This window comes from Malania oleifera, chromosome 2 (assembly GCF_029873635.1).
Source record: "Malania oleifera isolate guangnan ecotype guangnan chromosome 2, ASM2987363v1, whole genome shotgun sequence".
In the NCBI taxonomy this organism is placed as follows: domain Eukaryota; kingdom Viridiplantae; phylum Streptophyta; class Magnoliopsida; order Santalales; family Ximeniaceae; genus Malania; species Malania oleifera.
In genome coordinates this window covers 137504268-137524090 of record NC_080418.1, presented here as the reverse complement: position 1 = coordinate 137524090, position 19823 = coordinate 137504268, and the positions used below count along the sequence as shown (strand labels likewise).

At 37.5% G+C, this 19823-nt stretch overlaps 1 protein-coding gene across 7 annotated transcripts in view; it reads left to right on the top strand.

The window, feature by feature from the left end:
* Positions 1-485: 485 nt before the first annotated feature.
* LOC131149772 (pentatricopeptide repeat-containing protein At5g01110) overlaps positions 486-19823 on the top strand; it is a 30429-nt gene continuing 11091 nt past the window's right edge. For 2 of the 7 annotated variants that reach the window (XM_058100518.1, XM_058100517.1), the window contains exons 1-2: positions 557-2981; positions 6090-6216. In XM_058100518.1, the coding sequence (XP_057956501.1) occupies positions 565-2814 (2250 nt within the window). In that variant the 5' untranslated portion in view covers positions 557-564 and the 3' untranslated portion in view covers positions 2815-2981; positions 6090-6216. Of the gene's footprint in view, positions 2982-6089; positions 6217-7124; positions 8973-19823 lie in introns of all 7 variants that reach the window. The other 5 variants (XM_058100520.1, XM_058100516.1, XM_058100519.1 and 2 more) reach the window with 5 other exon arrangements.

Below are 19823 nucleotides of genomic sequence, written 5' to 3'. Positions count from 1 at the left end.
AACACATTAAAGAAATACAATAATAGAAATAAAAATTATTATAATTATTTACTTAATAGTTATGCTTTCAAATTTTACTTTACAATAAAAATTTCACTATACATGACAATTAAAAAATAGTAAAAATATTTTAAAATTAAATTTATAATTATTTTTTCAATTTATGTATATTTTATTTTAAATTATATTTAAATTCACATGTCATTTTATTTTACTTTAAATTTAAAAGTTTATAAAATGAATAAATTAATAAAAAATTATTTATAAATATTAAAATGTTTTGATAATAGTTTGCTAAAACAATTAAAAATCATAAAATCTTATTTTTAAGGGTTTTTATAAATAGATAAAATTGACAATAAAAAAAATAATTAAGAGAGGTACTTTTGTAACCTATTTTTTTACTATAGAAAAAATAATTATTTTTTACTATAGAAAAAATAAAAAGTATTAAAACAACTAGCCCTTCTCATAAAACATCGTTCGTCTAAATCTCTGTTAAAACCCCTCTGCAAAAACAACCGAGCAAGGATAATGTTCCTTCCCTCCGCCGGCACACAAGCAATGCTTGTCGCCAAAATGGCGACTCAACGGCTACTTTTACAAGTCGCTTGTATCAGGAACATAGCCCACACGTTACGTTCTCTGCCAACCCGCCATTGCTCTTTCCGACTTCACTCTTTCTCCTCTATTCCAGGCCCTGTCCAAGTCCTAGAAACCTCTATCGAACCAAACCACGCACCAGGTGGCGACCCAGATTCATCAACACCCATATCTGATGCATTCTCAATAGAGAAGATTTTGTTAACCCTAAAAAGAGGTGATCTCAATTCTTCGCGTAGTTTTCAATTTCGGTTAAACCCGTCGATCGTAGTCGAAGTTCTTTATCGATGCTGTGGAAATTTGCAACTGGGTCAAAAATTTGTTGATTTGATTGCTTCAAAACATCCAAATTTTCGACATTCGTCACGCTCATTGTGTGCGATGATTCACATTTTGGTCAGGAATCGGAGGTCATCCGATGCGCAGGCCTTGATTCTTCGGATGGTTCGAAAAAGCGGAGTTTCGAGGGTTGAAATTGTGGACTCATTGGTTTCAACGTATGGCAATTGTGGTTCAAATCCATTGGTTTTTGATTTGTTGGTTAGGACTTATGTGCAGGCTAAGAAGCTGAGGGAGGGGTGTGAAGCTCTCCGGGTCTTGAAAAGTAGAGGCTTTTGTGTTTCCATAAATGCCTGTAATGCTCTTCTTGGTGGCCTCGTCAAGGTTGGTTGGGTTGATTTGGCATGGGATGTCTACAGGGAAGTAATTGCAGTTGGGGTTCAAGCGAATGTTTATACACTCAATATTATGGTTAATGCGTTGTGCAAAGATAGCAAAATTGAGGAAGCAAAGTTATTTTTGTCCGAAATGGAAGAAAAAGGGGTTTTTGCAGATATCGTGAGTTATAATACACTAATTAATGCATACTGTCGTGGTGGGCTTCTCGAAGATGCCTTTGAATTAATGAATTTAATGCGGAGTAAGGGTTTGAAACCTTGCCTATTCACTTATAATGCTATTGTAAATGGTTTATGCAAGAATGGAAGATTTGCGAGAGCAATAGAAATTTTGGATGAAATGTTGCAGATTGGGTTGAGTCCAGACACTACCACTTTTAACACGCTGCTTGTTGAGTGTTGTAGGAAGGACAATATTTCTGATGCCCAGAAAATGTTTGATGAAATGTTGCATCGAGGCATTCTCCCTGATTTAGTTAGTTATAGCTCCCTTATTGGGTTGTTTTCGAGGAATGGATATCTTGATTGGGCAATGGTATACTTTAGAGAAATGAAGGGTGCTGGCTTGGTACCAGATAATGTGCTTTATACTATTCTTATAGATGGATTCTGCAGAAATGGCATTATGTCAGAGGCTGTTAAGATGCGGGATGAAATGCTACAGCAGGGTTGTGCTATGGATGTAATTACATACAATACTATTTTGAAGGGCTTGTGCAGAGAAAAGATGCTTCTTGATGCAGATGAACTTTATAATGAGATGGTAGAAAGGGGCGTATATCCTGATTTTTACACTTTCACCACACTCATTCATGGATATTGTAAGGATGGGAATATGAATAAAGCAGTAGCTTTGTTTGAGACAATGATTCAGAGGAATCTTAGGCTGGATGTTGTGACATACAACACATTGATTGATGGATTTTGCAAGGAAGGTGAAATGGACAGGGCTAATGAGCTATGGCGTGATATGATCTCAAGAAATATTTTTCCTAATCACATTTCGTATGGAATCCTAATCAATGGTTTTTGTAGTAAGGGCCTTGTCTCTGAGGCATTCAAGTTGTGGGATGAGATGATTGAAAAAGGTATTGGACCCACTCTTGTGACTTGCAACACAATTATTAAAGGCTTTTGCCGGTCAGGGGAGGCAGCAAAGGCGGATGACTTCTTGAGCAAGATGATGTCCAAAGGAATTGTTCCTGATAGCATTACATATAACACTCTCATTCATGGATTTATAAAAGTAGAAAATATGGACAAAGCTTTCATTTTAGTCAGTAAAATGGAAAATCAAAAGCTATTTCCTGATGTTGTAACACACAATGTGATTCTAGATGGGTTTTGTAGACAAGGTAGAATGCAAGAAGCTGAGCTGATACTCCGGAAAATGATTGCCAGAAATCTCAGTCCTGATAAATCAACATACACATCATTGATAAATGGATACGTCACCCAGGACAACTTGAAGGAGGCATTTCGGATCCATGATGAAATGCTGCAGAGGGGATTTGTGCCAGATGATAGATTCTAATCAACATGTATGTAACTATACATCTATGTCATTGAGAATGGAGGTGTCAACTAGTACAAATTAAGTGAGGCATTTCAGTTCCCCAATAAAATGCTGCAAGGTATTGCTATTTGCAGACATCACGACATAGTGAATTTATTGGGATGTTGGCTGTATAGGTGCTGAAGGTAGGTGATTCCACTTTTGCAATCTTTTATTGAATTTTCCCTAGTATCATGTGCGTAAAAATATACTTAATAAACTCCCTTATATGTGGATGAAAATGCCCTTTCTTATTATAAAACCAAACTCAATATATGGTCATTTTAGGAATTTATTTTATTAACTAGTGATAATTTCTCTTTACTTATAACTTCTGTAATGAGAAGTTGCCTTTTGTCATAATTGTGAGATAGTTAAAAAAAGTTGTGGATGATAACTTCTTTAAGAAGGGGATCCTAGGCGCAACGATAAAGTTGTCCCTATGTGACCTGGAGATCACGGGTTTGAGGCATGGAAACTGCCTCTTGCAAAAATGCAAGGTAAGGCTGCATACAATAGGCCCAATATAGTCTGCCCCCTCCTTGGACCTCCCTACGAGGGGAGCTTTGTGCATCGGGCTGCCCTTTTTTTATTTTTAAATTCTCTTAACCTCCTTGTAACTTCCCTAATGAAAAGTTGCCATGCTCCCTCTTACTCTCTTAGTGAGATACAAATTCAAACAAATTACAACTAGTATAAAAACAATTGACATATGTTAGGGATTGCTCTCAAATGTATGATGATATGGAAGCTAGGTTTTTGCGAAAAGTTTCTCTCTCCACTCTCGAGAAACGATTCTCTCTCCCCCTTGTGTGTACTGCAATATGGAGTTATATGCAGTAGGTCATGTTGAATGGGTCGATTCAGATCTAAGGCAAATCCTTCGATCTGTGCTTGGATAAGGTCGAGGAATTCTCTTCTCAGCTCATGATCGAGACTAACGTGGTGCGCAATAGATGGGTTAGGTTTTCTAGAGAGGCAGTTTCTTGGTTTGCTGATAGGTTGTTAGTGTTCGGCCGAATAGAAAGGGGGTAGCAGAGTTTCCGTAAGGGCATCATGCAGTGCTGGATGTTGATTAGGTGGATGAAGGTGGGGAAGTTTTTGGAGTTAGGGTTGGAATGGAAAGGAAGGAAATTTTCAGTGTTCATTCCTGACGGAGCAAAGGGCGAGGGTTGGCAAAACTTTACAAACGACTTTTGTGATATAGTGAAGGACTTTCGGAAGGAATCTGAATCTGTAGTTGCAGATGACCCTTCACATCCCTGATTGTGGAGTCAGGTGGTGCTGGAAGGTAAAAATCGTGAGGGCATGGATTGTGGTAGTCAATCTAGTTTTTGGAAATCAGGGTATGGTGGGTGGGAGAGAAGATCGGTGCTGTAGATGTGGAGGTGTGATGCAGTTGAAGGAGCCGGGGTTTTTGAAGTCAGGACCCATTGCAGAACAACCGGAATCATTCAAAAAGAATGGCAAGGAAGCTAGGGTTTTGGCAGGAGCATCAATGTTCTCATATGCAGTTAGGGCTGCGTTCAGGGAGGAGAGTGCAAAGAGGAGTGGGCCGGTTGGTATTTTTTTGGTTTTGGACCTGGCCCAAATAATAGAACAAGAAAGTAAATCTTTTTTTTTTATAAATAAACTCGGCCAGTAATTTGATCAGGCTCAACTTTTGGAAAGTCTGAAGTGGGCTAAAAGGGAGGATGCGATTCTTAGGGCTTCATGCAGATGGACTGGCAAGCTTATGGTTTGGATAATTATGATCCAGGTACTTCCTTTCTGGGAACCAAAAATGGGCAAGTTAAAAATTCTGTTCTTAGATCCCAGAAGCCGAGAATTGGGAAGGAGGACACTTTACCTTTCGATAGTACTTTACATTCCCAGTCTACAGATTATGAGTTGAATTGATCGAGTTTTGGGACAAACTCAGATTAGCAGCAGAGAAGATTTGAAACAAGATTGAGAGTTTGGGAGAGGGTTAGAAGGTGATGTGGAAAAGAGTTAAAAATTAGAAGTTGCTTTGGGGGAGGAGGAAGTCTAATCCTTTTTGTTTTAACTATAACAAATTTGAGGGAAACAAGGTTTATGCTTGTCAGAGGACGGCTTGTATACGTGCTGAAATGAGGAAGGTGTTTGAAGATAAGAGAGAAATAGTTATTAAAGAGAGATTTTAAAGGAGAGCTTAGTATAGTGGAAGATTCTCATGGTAAGAAGGAGGCTGAGTGTAGTTGTGGGGTAAGTAAAGAAAAAGAGGGAAAGAAATGGAGGTGACTTCTCAGATTCAGAAAGTGATGATATTAGTGAGTTTGATTGTAATGGGGGGCTATTGCTGGATGAGATTCGAGAAAAATATGGGTATGTTTCGGATTCTTGTGAAGAAATTGGGGATTTATCTTATGTCCATCCAACCTCGTTGGAAGGACTTGAGGGAGTTTCTATCTTTGATAATGATGATCTGGTTAACAATTTACAGCGAAGGGATGAAATTTTGTCTATACTGGAGAAGGTTCCTAAGGACTTAAAAGCACAAAATCTTTTGCATAAAATGGGCTTAAAGTTGACTGATTTTGGAGGAAATGAGGTGCGCATGGATGGTGGCAAAATTCGAAAGTTGAAGGGACAAAAGGAATTAGCGAAATTGAAGAGCTTGGTAAATTATGATGGGAAGGTGTTGAAAAGGAGTTTCCTTGATTAACATTGTGTAGTTTTTTTTTTTTGTTAAGGGGTTGACTAGTGTTTTTTGTTCTTGTTTTTACTTTTTTTTCATTTTTTCTTTCCCTTAGGGGGGTTTCTTGTTTTATTTGGTGGACTCCTTGTCCCCACACGTTGTATCTTTCTTTATTTCTTTCTTTCTATTATAGATTCTATTTTTATCAAAAGAAAAATAATTTGCACATGTTAATATAACTTCTCTCATAGATTAACAAGCATTCTTTAATAAAGAAAAGTTAAAAATAAAAAATAAAGGCACACGCAAAGCATGTGCACACAACGGGTTATTATTATTTTTAACCTTTTCACATATATGTTTTTTTTGTTTGTTTTTTTGTTTTTGTTTTTGTTTTGTTTTGCTTTTTAGTTTGTGTATTAATATATATAGTGTGTGGAGGACTTAAAAAGGTAGAAATGTAAATTCTTGGCATTGGACATCCCTTGTTCTTTGTTGCATATCTCAAAGTGTGAAGACTTTATAAGGTGATCTTTTAATTAAGACAACAGGTTCAGATAGGAATAAAGCTTATACATTCATTTTTGTGCAGCAGCCTAGAGGGACTTTACAGGTGGTAGGGTGAATTGTGCTTGATGGACGTGCTGCAGTTTTAACTTCTCTGATTCATGTTTAGTTCAGGAATGAATTAAATTAACTTGGCACTTTTATGCACCATTGAGGTATGAATTCTAGCATTGCTGCCAATTGGTATTTACTTTCTATTACTCAAGTCACTTGATGCTATTCAACTCTTTTTATTGGGAAGCACTTTTTTTTGGGTGTTCTGTTCTTTTGCCTTTTTTTTTTCTCCCATCTCTCTCATTTCTCTTCTTATATGTTTTGATTATTGTACTTTTCCACCTTATGTCTTTGTACTTAAACTTGTCTTCCACTTTGCTTTACATTTTCTTTGTTTCATTTATTATTTTCTTTTGGGACATTTACTTTTGTTGCAGTACTATATGTTGCCAAAATGCCATCGCGTGTTGAAAACTTCTTTAGAAGTCAGAAACTGCTTTATTTCAGTTGATACTCAAAGCATGTTGGCACCACATCACCCAGGGAATTTGCATATCACTAAGTCATTTATTCCTACTATATTTTTGTTGTGTAGTTGGGTTATTTGTGAGGTGTGTGACAATTTAGCTTTTGGATTTGAGAATATTTCTCTGCAAATCACAGTAGCTCTAGCCTCTAGACCAGCTAGGGTTGTCAAGATTTGGAGGCTAGGGTTTTGACTTTTGTGTATTATACCTGTGGTGCCTACGAATCCCCACATTGTTGCTAAAGGTGCGAGAGACTAGCAGAAAGCTGCTGTTATTGTTTGATTCTTGATCTGAAACAACACCAAAAACAAGTAGTTGTTCAGATCTAGTGTGGATTTGAGGTGTTTGCACATGTAACTTAAGAAGTTAGAGGTATATTTAGCCTTGGGCTTGATATTTTTTCGATTGCTTTCTTAATTCTCTGCAAAGTATCATTTTGTATTGGGTACTGTCACTGATATGATGAAGTTGCTGTTGTGCCTAGAAATGCCCTATTTACTAGACTGAAATTCACATTAGTAATCTGTTTTATTGTTTTGCAGATTCAGTTATATTAGTCAAAGAACGTTGTTAAAATATCTGTTTCTATTTGTGAAATTTTCTTTTATTCCTACACCTATTTGCATCAAATTGGTATTGGAGCAAGTTCAATGGCCACAAGGGATGGAAAGAGAAAATAGGGGTCGTAGGGACGGATATGTGACTGTTGAGATGTTTGGAGAGATGCAGGAACAAGTACACAACCTACTCAGTTTGTCACACAAGCTATCTGTTATTGAAACTTCCAAAATGATGGTGATAATGAATTTGATCATGTTAGAGGAGCAAGAAATGGTATCAATCGACAAATTGAGGCTGAAATTGACAGTTCTAATGATGAAAGGAGTTTTGAAAATGAAAGGCCTGCGTGACAAATAGGAAGGCAACCAAGATGGGAAGACTCTATTGCACATGCTCTACAAAATTCCGAAGGGTTTGATGTGCAAATACATGTTTCAGAATTCGATGACGATATGGAAGCTGAAAAATTCTTGGACAGGGTTGATCGCATTGAGAGTTATTTTGAATGGAAAGATGTACCGGAAGACAGGAAAATGCAACTTGTGGGAGCAAGGCTCAGGAACCTGCTCTTGCTTGGTGGAAATATTATCAAAATGATCTTGAGAGCAGGGGGAAAAGGAAAATCAAAAGATGAGACAAGATTAAGCAGAGGCAGAAGGCTCAATTCCTACCTTCGGATTATGAGCATTTCTTGTACCAAAGGGTTCAAAACTCGAGCAGCGTGAGAAGTCAATCAAAGAGTAAACTCGAGTTTTATAGGTTTTCGTTTAGGTGCAATCTTTCTGAATTATAAGTTCAAAGGATTAGTTTTTATGTGAATGACTGAATGGTCTCAAAATGACCATAAGGTTTCAGTGGCTTTATAAGGCCAGTGATGCTTATCAGCTTGCACTAAAAGTTGAGTGACCACTTGCGTGCGACATGCCTAAGACACTTGGAACTGATTGCAGGGGTGGTGCATCAACTAGTAAGGTGGGTGGTGGCACTACAGGTGGTTGGACAGAAGGCCCTGCATTGCTAGCCAACAAGCAATAGTAGTGGTAAAGCAGCCCAAGCACATCTTAATAACCAGGGAAAACAATGGTGAAATGCTACATATGCTTTGAGCTTGGGTACAAGTTCACAAGTGTCCAAAGAGGGAAGAAGGCAGAGTTACTCATCTGGAGGATCAAGAAACTGATTCTGAAGTGAATTTTGCAATTCTTAAGGACCAAGAGGAGCAACTAGAAGCTGAAAATGATGTGGCAGAAGAAGGGATTGAAGGTGATGTCCTTGGTGAGGCTTTAGTCATTCATAGGTCACTACCTTCTTCTCCAGACAGCAGTGACAATCAGCCACGTAAGAACATTTTCCTAACTAGATGTACAGATGGTGGGAAAGCTTTGCAACTTGATAATTGGTAGTGGGAGCAGTGAGAATCTCGTTTACTATCCATTTTTAGCCATTCCTGATTCTATTTAATTTAGAAAATAAAAGTAGAAAATTTAGATTTTTTTTAGATATTAGAATAGAATATCATAGAATATTAATTAAGGAATTTATTGTATCATTAATATAATGTAAATATTTGTAATTCATGGAAGAATGAATTGGGGGGTTTTATGGATGAGTGCTCTTGGATTTGTTGCTCTGGCTATGAACTTAAGTGCCTATAACTTTGTTTCCTAGGAAAATTTATGCTGCGGAAGACCTTGAATTTGAGACTTTCTACACAAAAAATTCCCTTAACGAGGGTTTTCTGCTTTGTAAGAGATGGTAGACAATTTGGAATAGAAACTGAAAGACATCCACCGCCATATTGGATGCTATGGTTCAACAAAGGGAATGAGGTAATCATCTCTTTATAACCTGTTTATTGTGATGTGGCTCCCATCGATGCATGTCATATTCTTCCTGGGCGGTCTTGGCAATATGATCAAGGCCCAATCCATGATGGCATTTGAAATATTTATTTATTTTCTATGAAAATGGTGATAAAAAGATGTTGCTTGTGTTGAAACCGATAAAGGATGATCATGTTAAGAGGCAAGAAAATGGTTGTTCACTTGTTGTTTTAAAAAAATAGATTTTGCTGAAGAAAGTAAGGGAAGTGGATTGGTTTATGTCTGAAGGATTTTTGAGAAGAAGAATAACCTTTCTTATTATTTTAAGAGACATGATTACAAGTTAAATAGTAGAGGAAGGCCACCAAATTAGGAAGGCCACAAAATCAGAAAATCAAATCACCACAAAATCAGCAAATAAAATCAGCAGATCTCTAGGCTAGAAAACAGGAAACTGAAATTACTAGAAACTGAAATAGTAATTTCAAATTTAAAAAAATAGAATTTCCTAATTTATTCCCTAGAAATCCGACACCCCCCTTCAAGTTGGAGCGTAGATATCTATCATGCCCAACTTGCTTACAAAGAGCTCAAAACTTGTGGTGAAGATATCGACTATTTGTTGAGTAGTAGGAACAAAAGGCGGCATGCAAACAGCTCCACTATCAATCTTCACTTTTATGAAGTGTCTGTCAATCTCTACATGCTTCTTGTGATCATGTTGTACTGGATTTTGAGCAATACTTATGGCAGCTTTGTTGACACACTACAACTTCATTGGCATGTTCACCAGCATCCGCAGCTCTTCAAGAATTCTCTTCAGCCATGGCATCTCAAAAACTCCGTTAGCCATAGCCCTATATTCTGCCTCGGAACCATTCCTTGCAACCAAATTCTGTTTCTTGCTTCGCCATGTGACCATATTTCCCTAGACATAAGTATAGTATCCTGACGTGGATCTCCTGTCAATAACTGAACCTGGCCAATTTGGAAGAGTAAACCCTTGCCTGGTATACTTTTTGATAAGCTGCTTCAAGATATTTATCGTAGGGTGAATGCATAAAGTGGCTTACCAAACTCATAGAAAAAGCAATATCGGGCCCTGTATGTGATAAGTAAATTAACTTTCCCACCAACTTTTGATATCGAGTTGTATTCACTGGATCACCTTCCTTGTCATCTCCAAGTTTCTGATTGGGATCTATTGGAGTGTCTGCTAGCCTACAACCACTCATCCCAGTCTCCTTAAGGAGGTCAAGGACATACTTCCGTTGGGAGACAACAATCCCTTTCTTTGATCGAGCAACCTCCATTCCAAGGAAATACCTTAGAGATCCTAAGTCCTTGATCTCAAATGTTGATGAGAAGGAAGTCTTCAATCGGTTCATCTCAAGTACATCATCTCTAGTGAGAATTATATCATCTACACACACAATCAGTACCCCTGACTTTTAACAAACTCAGTGAATTTCTCAAACCAGGCTCTTGGTGATTGTTTTAACCCATATAAGGACTTCTTCAATTTACACACCTTTGTGCCAAACTTTTCACCAAATCCTAGAGGTGCATCCATGTACACTTCTTCCTCCAGGTCTCCATTAAGAAATGCATTTTTTACGTCCAACTATTGTAGAGGCCAGTCACGATTAGCTACAAGTGACAAAAGAACTCTTACAGAGTTTAGCTTTGCGACTGGGGCGAATGTCTCCGAGTAATCAATGCCATAGGTCTGAGTGAATCCCTTGGCAATCAATCGAGCTTTTTACCATTCTAGAGAACCACTAGATTTATACTTGACTGTAAACACCCATTTGCACCCTACAGTTGTCTTTCCTCTTGGTAGATCAACTAACTCCCTCGTGCCATTTTTTTCAAGAGCTTTCATCTCCTCGAAGACAGCTTCCTTCCACTCAGGAACTTTCAGAGCATCCTGCACAATATTAGGAATCTCCATACAAGACAGTTGTGAGGTAAAAGCACGAAACATAGGTGAGAGATTTTCATATGACACATAATTGGACAATGGATGTTGGGTGCAAGACCTCACACCCTTCCGGACAGCAATGGGAGGTTCAGAATCATCGAACTCGGGATTGGAACCAGACTCCGGTTTAGAACTAAAGGACTCAGAACTCGAAGATGAAATGGATTGAACATGAGGTAAAGGTTCGGTGAGGACATTACCTGGAGGGTTTATGGATTCTGGGCAGTGTAAAGGATTGGAAGACCCTTTCTTTCGAGTTGTCCTTTGTTGCGAGAAGACAATGTCAAATGGTACCAACGGTGTTCCTTTGTTAGTCATTATAGAATCATGAACATCATGAGATGACACTGTAGGAAGACCTGCCTTTTTGGTATCTAAAAGACTCGACTCACTTTCTCCTGGTATAATAAAGCTTGGGTTTTTAGGTTGAATAATCAAAGTTGGAGAAGGATCATTTTTCGAGTCTTCAGTTTGGAAAAAATCATGAAACACAGCCGAATCTTTGTTTTGGTTCCCCCCTTGAAGATGAGGCGTAAAATAGGGATGAAATTCAAAGAATGTAACATCCATGGTAACAAACATTTTTTTAGAAATGGGATCAAAACATTTATACCCCTTTTGAGTGGGAGCATAACGAATGAACACACATTTTGTGGCTCGGGGTTAAAGTTTTCCTTGATTATGACTATGAATATGAACAAAAGTGGTACAACCAAATATCTTTAGTTAAAGAAGAAGACAGCCGATTTGTGGATAAAACTTATGAAAAACATCAAAAGGTGTTTCAAAGCTTAAAACCTTATTAGGCGTTCTATTTATGAGATATGTTAGCAGTAAGAACGACTTCACCCCAAAGATATTTAGGTACTTGATTGGTAAAAAGCAATGCTCGAGCTACTTCCAATAAGTGTTTGTTTTTTCTTTCAGCCAAACCATTTTGTTGCGGAGTGTCGACACAAGAACTTTGATGAACAATTCCTTTTTCAAGAAAAAATTGGCCCAAAATGTTTTTGAAATATTCTCGACCATTATCACTCTGCAATATTCGAATATTTTTTTGAAATTGTGTTTGCACCATGGTGTAAAAATTTTTGAAAATTGTTTCCACTTCAAATTTTTCCTTTATCAAATAAACCCAACTTAATCTCGTGTGATCATCAATAAAGGTCACAAACCATTTTTTTCCAAAATATGTAGATGTTCTACATGGGCCCCAGATATCACTGTGAATCATAGTAAATGGTATAGTTGGTTTGTAGGGTTGGGTGGAAAAGGATGCATGATGATGTTTAGCAAACTGACAAACTTCACATTGAAAAGAAGATGGACTTTTATTCCGAAATAAATTGGGAAACAAGTATTTTAAATATTGAAAACTAGGATGGCCTGACGTATAATGCCATAACTTGATATCATTATCTTTGAAAACAAAAACAAAATTTAAGCAAGTAATTTGACATTGTCTACTCGAGTTAGGTCCATCGTCAAAATAATAGAGTCCATCTTTTTCCTTAGCACTGACAATCATCCTCCCCGTGGTCAATTCTTGAAGCTCACAATAAGAAAAGTAGAAATTAGCTTGACATTGATGATCAGAGGTAATTTTACGTATGGACAACAAATTGCAAGACAAATTTGGAACGTGGAGCACATCATGGAGAGTTAACAATGAAGTGAGTTTGATAGTTTCTATCTCGGCAATTACTGAGAGTGAACCAATTGCAATTTTGACCTTTTTATTGCCTGCACATGGACTATAGGATGAAAACAATTTGGAGCAACCAGTCATATGATCAGTTGTGCCAGAATCAATTATCCAAGAATGAACAAAATTAGGAATAACACCTAAAAATGCGGTAGCAAGAGAGTTACCCTTCTGTACCAAAGAACAAGACGGAGTTAAGGACAGTTTTGGAGATTGAAACAATTTGTACAGGTGCTCTAATTGCTCCTTGGTAAAAGGGACTGCATCTGAGTTGGTTGAAGGCTCCTGAGTCTCTTCAGCAGTGGCTTGGTAGGCGTGACTGTTTTGTTTGGATTTTGGCTTCCAATTTTCTGGTTTACCATGAAGCTTCCAACATGTCTCCTTCGTATGCCATGGTTTTTTGCAATGCTCGCACCACGGTTTCTTATGCCCATCGTTGTTAGAATTAACACCTCTTGACACAAGAGCAGAGCTCTCAGGTTCCAGGTTAAAACCAGGTTCGGTGTTGCGCAGCATGATTTTTCTTCTTGACTCCTCACGCCTAACTTCAGATAAAAACTTCCCGAATAGAGGGCAATGGCTTCCTGCTGAGAATGTGGCCTCGGACCTCGTCCAAACTCCAATTAAGGCTGGCTAAAAACATGTAAACCCTGTCATTTCCCTCTCTCTTCTTGTGGCGAGCATGGTCTTTCGATTTCTCCCGAACATAATCATTACACTGATCAAGTTCCTACCATAACGTTACCAATTCGTTGTAATAAGTAGTAACATCACGATCATTCTGCTTGGATCTCCAGAGTCGAGTTTTCAACTCAAATATTTGAGAAGAATTCTCCAGGTCCGAATAAAGATCTCGAACGGCCTCCCAGACGTCTTTAGCAGTGGGAAGAAATACGTGAGGTTTTCCAATGGCAGGTTCCATGGAATTAATGAGCCAAGCAATAATAAGAGAATTTTTGGACTGCCATTTTTTTAGATCAGGGTCACCAGCAGCAGGTTTCGATATTTCGCAGTCAAATACCCTATTTTGCCTCTGCCATTGATCGCCAATTTTACGGACTGAGCCCATTCAAGATAGTTGTTCCCATTGAGTTTTGTTACCGTGAGATAAAGGGCTGAATTCTGGGAATAGTAATCAGCAGATACAGACCTGGGAGGAATAGTGGGATTGGGTGGAATGGTTTCGTAAGTACTGGAAGAGCCAGTAGGATTTCTTTGGGCGCTGGTCATTGCTGACTTATACAACATCATCAGAAGAAAGAACAAAATAGAAAAAGAGCACGATGCTCTGATACCATGAAGGATTTTTGAGAAGAAGAATAACCATTCTTATTATTTTAAGAGACACAATTACAAGTTAAATAGTAGAGGAAGGCCACCAAATTAGGAAGGCCACAAAATCAGAAAATCAAAGCACCACAAAATCAGCAAATCAAATCACCACAAAATCAGCAGATCTCCAGGCTAGAAAACAGGAAACTGAAACTACTAGAAACTCAAATAGTAATTTCAGATTTAAAAAAATAGAATTTCCTAATTTATTCCCTAGAAATCCGGCAATGTCATTTTTAAAAGGAAGTAAAGATGCAAATGGAGTTCCCAAATTGACGCCAAGGAGATTCTTGATGAGTTCAAAGATGTGATGTTGACTTCCTCTCATGAGGGATAGACAACATCAAATTGATCTTTCGTCAAGAGCTACATTGCCTAATTTGCCCCACTACTAAATGAGTTCAAAGTAGCATGAAGAGCTTCAAAAGCAGGTTAGGGAGCAGCTTCAAATGGATTTATTCTAGAGAGCCTAAGTCCTTACTCACTCCTAACCTTGTGCTCTCCCAGCTTTACTCACTCCTAAGAAGGATGGAACTTGGAGAATGTGTGTGGAGAGCCAGGTTGTCACCAAAATCACCATTAAATACAGGTTTCCTATTCTAAGATTTGGTGATAGGTTTGACATGTTAGCTGGATCTTAGGTTTATTCCAAGACTGACTTGAAGATTGGTTATCACCAAGTTAGCGTTAAACCTCAATATGATTGACAAACAGTCTTTAAAACCAAGGAAGGACTCTATGGATGGCTGTTCATGCCCTTCAGGTTGTCTAATGCACCTAGTACCTTCAGATTTATGAATCACTAAGACCTTTCATTGGGAAGTTGTTGTTTATTCATGATATTTTGGTGTAGAATAAAAACTAGTGAAGTCACATTAATCAATTTGAGGACCGTCCTAGAACTCTTGAGACAAAATCAGCTTTATGCTAACTTAAAGAAGTAATTCATGGTGGACAGGTTGGACTTTGTGGGTCTCATTGTCTTGGTAAAGGGAATAGAAGTTGATTCATTGAAGATTGAAGCTATAACCAATTGGCCTACTCCAAGAACAGTCATGGAGATAAGAAGTTTTCATGGTTTGAAACATCTTACAGGAGATTTATAAGGAATTTCAGCACTATAGTCACTTCCATCATAGAGTATCTCAAAGGAGAGAAGGTCAGCTGGACTTCAGAGGCTGAAGGGAGCTGTGAGGAGATAAAGAATATGATGACCCAAGTGCAATTTTGGCCTTGCTAGACTTTCAATAAGCCCTTTGAAGTTGATTGTGATGCATCAAAGATTGGAATTGAGGCTATCTTGAGTCAAGAGGATTAGTGGCTTATTTTATCAAGAAACTCAACAAGGCTCCACAACTAGTAAACTCATGACCCTTTCATGTTATTGTTCAAGCATTGAAATTCCTAGCGGCATTACCTTATTCAAAGGGAATTTATTCTGAGTTCTGATCACAAGGACTTGAGATGTCTTAATCCCCAATGAAGCTAGGATGGAGGTATGCTAAAGGGGTGTCATTCCTGTAGGAGTACATTTTCACATTGAGACACAAGGCTGATTTTCAAAAGAAAATGGTAGATGTGGATTGAGTAGAAGGGCATATTTTCTGAAAACTATGTCTACTAGTGTTGTTGAGTTGGAGCTAATCAAGGAACAATACAAAGAAGACCCTTATTTTTTGGAATCTTAAGAAATTTGCGGCTAGAGATTGTTATGTGTGTGCAGAATTTGTTGTGAAATATGGGTATTTATTCAAGGATATTAAGCTATACATTTGTGGAAGTTCTTTGAGGGAATACTTTATATTTGAATTGCATGGGGAAGGTTTTGGAGGTCATTTTGGTAGGAATAAGACTCTAAATTTAGTAGCTAGAAGGTACTTTTGGCTGGCCTTGCGCTGAAAGATAGGCAGTTCAATGATTATTGGTTGATGATTGGATGATGGTTTTCCTTTGGAAAGAGAGATCTTGGGCACACACGTTGAAAAGTTGAAAGATACGGCCATGCAAAGTTTTGTGCAAATTTGTTGATCCTCAAGGCTTGGATAGATTGCAGATCTTTAATGTGGCCGACTAATAACCATTTCATGGTGATTTGAATGTTGAAACACTAAGTGTTGTGTGAGAACTTAGTGAAGTCACTCCTAGCAAGGCAAAAAAAATTAAGGCTGTTATACATGTGCGAGGGGTGAGGACTAGGACAGAAATTCATTTTAGATTCCTAGTAAAATGGGTTGGCAGACTTTATTATTAGAATTCATGGATTATTGATGAGGAATCAATGAAGATTGACCTTGACATGTGCTAGGCAGCCAAGATGACAACTTGCATGAAGGCGAGCCTTTTCTAAGAAGGGGGGAACGATGCAAGTCTGTAAATATTATGTAATTTTCCATTTATATCAAGTATTGTTATATGGGTGCTAGGGGCATTTTTGTAATTTGTGAAATTGGGCCTTTTTTTGGTTAAATTAGCTTTTGGAGGTCATTTTGTAATATTAAGGGACATTCTTGTGATGGGAACTATTTTTGGTGGGACTCTAGAGGATAAGTGGTTTTTAGAGGGCGTTATGTGCAAAAAATGGAAATTGGCTTCTCTTTGAAGCCATGGGGTTGGTATAAGAAGAAGTCCTCAGCCACTTTTACAGGAAGCTTTTGGCTTTTGTCTTTGAGATGATTTCTGTGTAGAGCATAGTAGCTTCAGATCAGATAGGGTTGCAAAGATTTCGAAGTTTGGGTTTTGAGGATTTAACCTTACAGCACTAAGATTTTGCCGTTTGGGTTTTGAGGATTTGACCCTCCTTTTTGAGGATTTGACCCTCCTCTGCCTATCAGTCCCTCCATCGCTGCTATTAAGAATGATGTATTCCCAAAAGTTGGTGGTGAATTGGAAATTTTAAACTTCCTAGGTCAATTTATCTCTATTTAGAGATCCACAATCAATATAGCACACCCTAGGGTCTTTCTAAACAATCTCAGTTCCCACATATATTAATATATGCAGGTAAATAGAGCAAATAAAACATTCACAACAGATTAATCATATGCATACAAGATTGAAAGTAAAAAGTATAAGGAAAGAGAAATTGAACACGATATTTTTATCAAGGTTTGGCCAAACCAGCCTACGTCCCCGCCTCAAGCTAATTGGTAAGAAGATTCCACTAAATGCTCACTTAACGGGCAGAGTGACGCCGTTTACACTTTACTTACGGGGCGGAGACTCCTTAGCTCAGATTACGAGGCTGAGCCACAACCAATTCTCCTTACGAGGCAGAGACACCTCAGCTCAATTCACTTGACTGAGCCAAACTGTGCACACTTTACGGGATGGTGCAAGCCCCAGCTTTCCTAACCGGGTTTGAGCCAATTCGGGATTCTTCACAGGGCGAGTCTCCCTTTTCAGGGCACGCCTGGAATACAAGATATTCAATAGAATATTTCGTACAATAGGATGCTACTTAAAAAGCAGATGTGTACAAATTAACGATCAATGCACATTGCACTCACATATGATATGAAATATAGCTCAAGTGAGTGTGTATTTTTCGCTCAAAAATATTTTTCAATTGGAACAGAGAATGTGAAAAATAATTTTCTCAAGATTAAAAATGAGAGACCTTTCAAGCAAAGATGTTTAGATGAAAATATGCTCAAGGTTGTCTTCTCAATATCTCAAGAATTTTCCCAAATTAATTTTTCTAATAAAGTTCAAGGGAAGCAATGGATTTGTGCCCAAAAAGATTTTTGCAAACAAAACCAAGTGAGCTTTGAATCTTGCAATAGATGTGCAAAGATTCACAAGCTGGAAATAAGGTTTCTCCAAAAATATTTATCAATAAAAATATGTGGAGAAACACTATACAAACTCTCAAAAAATAATTTTCAAAGTAAGGAAATGAGTGAGAGTGAATGCTTTTAAAATGATATATCAAATGCCCAAAACAATAAATCTCCACCAAACTTCAAAAGCAATAAGTGTGCCAGCGAAGGAGGAGAGTAGTAATCAAATGCTCTCTTCAAAAGAATTTTGAAAATGAATTGAGTATAAGAGAGTAAAAATTTAAAGCATAATATATTTGGGAGGATTTTCTAATCTAAGCATTGATTAAAAAATGAGTAATGAGGGGCTATTTATAGTTTTTTCTAAAAATATGACCGTTTGGGGACACGAATTATATTTTGAAATTTTTTTAATTAAAAAATAATTGTATTTAAGCGCTGAAAAATACCGGAACCTGAGAGGTTCGGTTGGTTGATCCTAGCGTCGGTCGGCTGACCTCTCACACCAAATTTGAATTTCTCAATGGGTTCGGTCGGCTGAGGAAAGGGCCAGTCGACTGTCCTTGGGCGATTTTCCTTTTTTCGTAAGTTCGGTCGGCTGGCCAAATGACTGGTCGGCCGAGCCTTGAAGGCCGGTCGGCTGAGGATGGCAGAAAGGCCAAGTTCAGAGGTCGGTTGACTGTGGAAGCTAAGTTCAAAGATGGTCGGTCGACTGAGCATAGTTAAACTTTGACTTCTGGCCTAATGTGTGTTCAGTCAACCGAGCTGATTATAACTTGAATTGGTTGGTCGACTGTGGTCAATGAATTCCTTAGTTTTTGCCCTGATTGTGACCCTAAAGATATTTCAAAAAACCTTGTTTGATTTTAGCTTTTATGAAAAGTATTTTTGATTAAAGTGTTGGTCCCTAAGGTTAGTCTATGGTCATTTTGAGCTTATCAATCATATCATGCATGCCATGCATTATTACAGACCAAATACATAAAAACTAAAATGCATTACAAATGAAATAATAAATGTCTTCTTCTTTGCTCCTTTGACTTCATGGAATGCGCCTGATTGTGATCTTTATGTCCTTTATGGCTTCCATTTTTAGTCTCCTTATGTGTGTTGAATTATATACTTGTTTACAAGCTAAGTATACACATAAGATACTTGTGCTTTGTTAGCATCAAAATAGGGATCAGACTCAGAAAGTCAACAATCTCTCATTTTTTGATAATGATAAACGCACCAGAATAAAATGGGTTAAGCTTGAAAAGGCTCCCCCTAAGAGTATGCATAAGTAAAAATAAACAACATAGCTCAAACATATTCATGAATAAAGACATTTCAAATTAATTATGCATTTAGTTTTTGCGTTGAAGCACATTAAAGCTCATATATTTATCCCTTTTAAAAATATGTGCCCTAAAGAAATTCCCTCTTTTTGTCATAAAATCATTTATCATTTTGCTCCATAAAATTCTCCCTCTTTTGGCATCAGCAAAAGGGCTAAACTAAGTATAACACAATTTGATCATTCAAAACAAACTTAGCTTAAAAAGAGAACTCCCCCTATTTAAAAGAGTTTTGGGCATAAGAAAAGATTATAACCATTTTGAAAAATATAACAATTAGGCTCACAATAACGGTATAACTGGTCATTTAAATTTAAAATGACATGACAAATATGGTCATACCAGAATAATCCTCAAATCATTGCAGTTTAAGCAATACATAAGACCCGCAAAAAAAATTGAGTTCAGAACATGTGGCATATGATAGCAAGTGTAGGTTTGAGCATGATTTTAGTCTAACTAGTTCATATGCATTTTTATGTGTAATCACCGAACCAGTTATGCAATATATCTATATAAACAATAAGGCAAGATATAAAGAGTTTTAGTTATGAAAATATTTCTTACCATAAAACATTAAAAGAATTTCCCTTTTGATGTTTTCAAAAGGTATTGGGGGTGTGCTTGCTGAAAATGAAACTTTAACAAAGAAGGTCAAGCAAGCATTATCTTTTTGGTTTATCACTTAAGCACACACCGAATTATAATTAGAAAAGA